Below are 5779 nucleotides of genomic sequence, written 5' to 3'. Positions count from 1 at the left end.
ACACACACACACACACACACACACGGTATTGGCTAAAGGTCTGACAGTCGGACCCCGCCTTTGCCCTCACAGCATGACATGCTAATGAGTCAAAACTGTTATTTTTGCTAATGGAGTCTTTCCCCTATCCCAGTTGGCACTTAACCAACTCTACCGTGCTGTCAGACAACGGGTTAAAACCCAGCCCCATCCTGATGACTTATTTAAAACACCTCATCAATAATTCAGTAAAGCTTTCATTTGGAGAGGAGTCCCTGTGGAGTGTGCAAGGAGAGGAGACAGAAGGAGATAAGACCGTCCTGCTCTATAAATAACAAGCCTGGTGGGGGTGACCGCAGGGCATAACTTTACAAATGGCCATTACATTGACAAGCGCTTTCCCTCACCTCTGTTCAGTCAATGCTTTCACATTGATCGTTAATGGTATGGTGTGTGAAGTTGAGCTTAACAAAGATGTCTTTCAGTAAGTCTTTTCCTTATCTGATTCAAGTACACTTGGAGTCACAGCTGGAAATCATGCTACTTCAGCAATTATCCAGCTCTACTGATACTACTACCTGTTAATAGTCTTTGATGTGTAAAATTAATGGAGTTCCCCTTTGAGGCCCAAATTGGTGTGACATTTAGTGAAACCTGTGTTTTCAGTTGTTGTACCATGATAGATTAGGAGTGTCAGCAGAACAAAACTTTTATTTCCTTTATTTTAAGGCTACTCAAATATAGTGATAATTTTAAATCTACCTTAAATAATTAAGGTATAATTAAAACCTTTAAACAACTTTTACAACAAATTTGGCTTGGCAGAGGCTGTCTCTTGATATTGTACCTTAAGTTTTAAAATAAATGATACACATATGTACCTTTTAATGCTTGGGAAAATATATGTACCTTTTAATGCTTGGGAACATATATGTACCTTTTAATGCTTGGGAACGTATATGTACCTTTTAATGGATGGGAACATATATGTACCTTTTAATGCTTGGGAACGTATATGTACCTTTTAATGCTTGGGAACATATATATACCTTTTAATGCTTGGGAACATATATGTACCTTTTGACCCTCAAAAAGGTACATATATGTTCCTTGAGGTCCAACAATGAGCCCTATGGGGTACGTTAGTATAGATTGTACCTTGGGGGACAGAAATGGACCCCTACTGTACCCCTATTTCTGACAGTGTAGAGTATAAAAAGTATATTTATATATAAATATAAATAGGAACTAAAAGGGACCATATCAAGGTTTGTAACTCGGCTTTCTGTATTTTCTGGTCGAGCCGGAAACTACCAGCTTTTGCCCTTTTTCATGATTTATTCCACATGTGTATATTTGGTAGCATCTAGTTTCACTTTTTTTGCCTTCGGGTAAAAGTTGAGAACAAACATGTTGAGTCTTTGACAAGAGTTTGCAGATTTGGAAACACATGCAGCTGTACAGTTTCACAGTGTTTCTGCTGTCTTTCTTCTGCGTGACATGTGTCAGTGCAATACTGTCACCTCGTAAATCTGCCTCTACAAGAAGATGAAAGGGAATGATCAGGACTAGTTTAGCTTTACCGAGATGCATCAAGCTCTCTAATGCCACAGAATTCACTTTTCTGTCCTCACCTTTGAGGGACAGTTCTACGGTACTTGGTTGTTAACATGGAATAGTGAAATTCTTTCTCAGGTACAGAGTAATGTTTTGTCAGTCCTCTCTACAGTAGTGTTGTCATGATTACAATTAGTCAAGGAGAGTTGCTGCATGCTGTATACTACCGGATTAAAATCCATCTCGTATGTGCTTTTTTTACTCTAACTTAATGTGAAATATTGCATGCTGAAGATTTGCAGAAGACCATGTGTATTTTCTGCTGTTTCCTTCCTATAATAGCCATTAGTCAGACTCAGGATGTTTTTTTACTTTGACCTCCAGTCTCTGAGGTATGAAAGGTCTGCTGTCAGTGAGTGAGTAATTGAGATGAAGTTTCTCTCAGATTGTTTGCCATATAGTGTACGAGGTTTGCCAGCCTCACCAGCTGGACTATGACTTTCTATTCCCTATTAATCAGCAGATAGCTCATATCATTTCCTCATGGCACCCATTCAGAGGGAAGATAGATGTATGATGCAAATGTCAGTTGGCCTTAGTTTTTAGTCACATTTCAGATTAAGCCGAGCAGAGAGGTGCACTAGAACTTTTATAGCCCCAGAGTGTGTGTGAGTTTTACTATGCACAGCTCAGACACCAGACTCAGCCGTAACATGTGGTCCCAGCGGGGCTCGGTCTGTCTGTCGGTCAGTGTTTAGGAGGCGGGAGGAGAGAGAGGTATGGTCCTTGAGCTCCTCATATCTGTCAGATAAATTTAATCAAACACGCCTCAGTCCACTGGGATGCCTCAGCCTGCATAAGCACTCAGCCATGACAGACGCACACTGACACTAGCAGTAAAAAGACATACATGCATGTACATGCAGATGGACATACACAAATATGCATAACACATCACCCACACCTCTACCTTTTATGTCCCCCATACCGCCCTGTCCGAGTATACACCACAGTATATACAGTTACAGTTTGATAATGCACTCCTCCGTTTTTTGTGCATACAGTGTAAAAAAGGATTATTGCAAGACGGAATAGCTTTACTCCTAAAGTAGGGTAGGTAGGGTTTGCTTCAAAAGGCCAGAATTAACACTGTATGTACGCATCTGGCATCAACTCAGACATAAACACACCTGGACCCATCTATGTTTGCTGACCAGAGTTTTGGCATCAAGTTTGAAAATCCTCTCTTGAGAAGCTTGTGACCCCAGCAAGTCCCCTAAAGATAGCCTGACAAGCCAGACCCACATCAAGATGTTGGGTCTGGGAACTCACCATTGGCAGGGCTCAATCCGAGGGGCTGGATAAACGGTTGTCTTTCATATTCCCTCTGCACTCTACCACTAACCAGAGCAACGCTGGTTGATAGATTACACTTTTGACGTATCCGGTCGGCAAAACTCCAAACACATCTTCCTTTTTTAAGAATGACTTCAGTGCTTAACTCCATGTTTTCAAGTAGCAGGATATTCACGCGGAACCATTGCAACTCTGCCGTCCTTATGTTAAGCCCGCCCACCGACTCTATGCACAATGTGATTGGTCTGACCAGAATTTGTTTTTTCCAGCTCGCAAGCCAACAGAGAGTTGCTAACTTGCTAGACTGACCCTAGCTGCACATTACATTGCGTTTAGATTTCTAGGCTACCCTAAAGATGTAAGACAGAGAGAAATGGTCTGAAAAAGGCCTGTTTGGGCCCACAGAGATGGACGTCCTGTGGTGAGGAGAACATTCTTAGCTGGATTAGAGGCATGTTTGTTTACCAAGGTAGATGTGCTGCTCCGAGACGAGAAGAGAGGAGAATATTAAGAAACAAAAAGGGAAATGTACCAACGGTTTATGCAACATTCATGAGATATAAAAAGGCTTGGAAGCAGCCGTGTGCAGTACTGTATCAGAGGGTCGAATATTCAACCTGTCGTGGGCAGAATCATGCAGCAAACTAAACCTTCCTCACAGCTATTGGAAAAAAATTCTAAAAGGGCTTTTCTGGCTGTAGCTGACAGTATGCAGTGCATTAAATACATATTGAGAAAAAATTGCATCTACAATTGTAAATGGCCATTGCTTTATTATACTGCTTGTTCATTTTTTTAAATTTTTTTTTCAGCAGTGGAACACGAAGGAAATGAGTTGGTAGCTCTAACCTATACAGATCATCTACTAAAAGTATCAGTCCTTATCTGTGTCAAATATGGCTTTAAAAATTGATGATGTAGTTGAAATTAATTTTGATTTCTGATAAATACTTCATAGTTGTGCCCTTAACAGAGGTTTCATTTTGTATCATAGCATACTGTATCGTAGACACTCGGATAACGTGACGTAGTGCAGTCTCATTGTAGTACTGTAAACCGAGGTCAGGTGACATACTATGGCTCTCTTCAGAAGGGTATGGATAAAACAAATTGTTTAGTAAAATTGCTTTTCTTTTGAAACAGTTTGTGGTAAATATAATGTTTAATATAAATGTGCTATACTGTAGAGATATTTTTGACCCATAGATAAATTAAAATGATCTAATCTCTCTCTCTTTTTTATTAATTAGTGATAGCAATTTGCCTGTAGTGTAGAGGAGCAATTTCAAGTGGGGTTTATAAGGATTTTCATAATAATTGACGTATGTAAACACACAAAAACACAACATTGATTGGGGACCCACTAAAGAGACCAGGACAACTGAAAATGACAAGTCATTCTCCCTTCCAACTTGGTTTCTCCATGTAGCTGGTGCCATCATAAATATTTAACACATGCCTACATTGTGAATGAGAAAGGACAGAATAAAAAAAGTCTTTCCCTCACTAGCTCGATACCCAACCCCACCAAAACTAGCACACCACCCCCCATCCTTTTACACATGTAGGCACACTCACATGCTATTGTTCCCTGCTGGGTCTGCTGTAGAGAAAAATGGTACTGCAAGTCTGGGGTGGCCTCGTATCCCCCAGACACAGCATCCCCTTTCCCCATGTATGAAGACTTTTGTTGAGAAATTGCAGTAGTGATTTTGTGTGTGTGTGTGTGTGTGTGTGGGGGGGGCACGGAACACTTTGTGGGAGGTCCCAGGCTGCAAGTTTCCTTAGCAAGAAAAGACAAGAGCTGCACTGTCACCCTCTGCCAGAAATACAAATAGTGCCTTTTCTTTCTTCCTGCTCCTCTTTCCTTCCCTCTTCCCTCCACCTTTCTCTCTCTCTCTCTCTCTCTCTCTCTCTCTCTCTCTCTCTCTCTCTTTCTCTCTCTTATAGTCACTCATCTTTTCAGTACCAGGGAAGATTCGTCTCACCATTGTTCAACTGGTATTGGTGAGAGAAAACGGGCTGGCATCAGTGGGAGGAGCTATGTTAATGTGTGTGTGTGTGTGTGTGTGTGTGTGTGTGTGTGTGTGTTTATGTGTGTGTGGCCTGGGAAGCCACTCCCCTTGTGAGCTGATTCCAGTCATCACAGCAATAATGAAGTGCACACGACGCTGCCTGCCTGCCAGTGTGACATACTGTCACCGTACTAGAGGACACGCATACTTGCACACATTCAGGCACACACACACGCAGTCACTCACTGACAGGACACAAAGCCTGCCCCCTCACACATGCACACACACATTCACTCACTCACTCACTCACTCACTCATACATTCCTGGGAAGGAGTGGAGAAAAGAAGACCAGTAGGAGGGAAGAATAAGAAGAATTTTGTCTCTTATGGTTTCCTCCTGTGATTGACCGGTGCTGGTTGTGGGTGCTGAACAGAGACAACAACCCCGACACTCAAACACACACACCTCTCCCCCGCAGCCACGGATTCTTGGATTAGTCCGCCCCGGTGTGGAGAGTGGGAGTCGCGGAGCGGACCAACATGGGGAACCAGGCGGGGAGACAGGAGGAAACAGAGTCAGGTCTGCTTCTCTTGTTTGGCTGTTTGCCTCAGCATCACTTAGCCCTCTTTGTCTGTGTCTGTCATTCTCTGTTAATTACATTAGATAATAATCTTTTGTCATGTCTGAGTACATCACTGACACGACAAGTCTGACTATAATGAACACCAACACAGCACTTACTGATGAGTGCTGATTAGTATGTCCTGGAGTTATAGAGTTCTTTAGAAGTTAGTTGTTCTGCTCTGTTCTTGTGCCTTTACAGTAATTGTGTGTGTGTGTGTGTGTGTGTGTGTGTGTGTGTGTGTGTGTG

At 42.1% G+C, this 5779-nt stretch overlaps 1 protein-coding gene across 7 annotated transcripts in view; it reads left to right on the top strand.

Annotated features, from left to right (window-relative positions):
- specc1 (sperm antigen with calponin homology and coiled-coil domains 1) overlaps window positions 1–5779 on the top strand; it is an 80148-nt gene that overhangs the window by 21713 nt on the left and 52656 nt on the right. Inside the window, exon 1 of one of the 7 annotated variants that reach the window (XM_032533450.1) lies at window positions 5004–5487. The exons of the other annotated variants lie outside the window; for them this stretch is intronic. Within the exon in view, the coding sequence (XP_032389341.1) occupies window positions 5448–5487 (40 nt within the window). The 5' untranslated portion in view covers window positions 5004–5447. Of the gene's footprint in view, window positions 1–5003; window positions 5488–5779 lie in introns of those variants that run through there. 7 annotated transcript variants of the gene reach the window in all.

This window comes from Etheostoma spectabile, chromosome 13 (assembly GCF_008692095.1).
Source record: "Etheostoma spectabile isolate EspeVRDwgs_2016 chromosome 13, UIUC_Espe_1.0, whole genome shotgun sequence".
NCBI lineage: Eukaryota > Metazoa > Chordata > Actinopteri > Perciformes > Percidae > Etheostoma > Etheostoma spectabile.
This window is presented reverse-complemented; position numbering and strand designations above follow the sequence as displayed.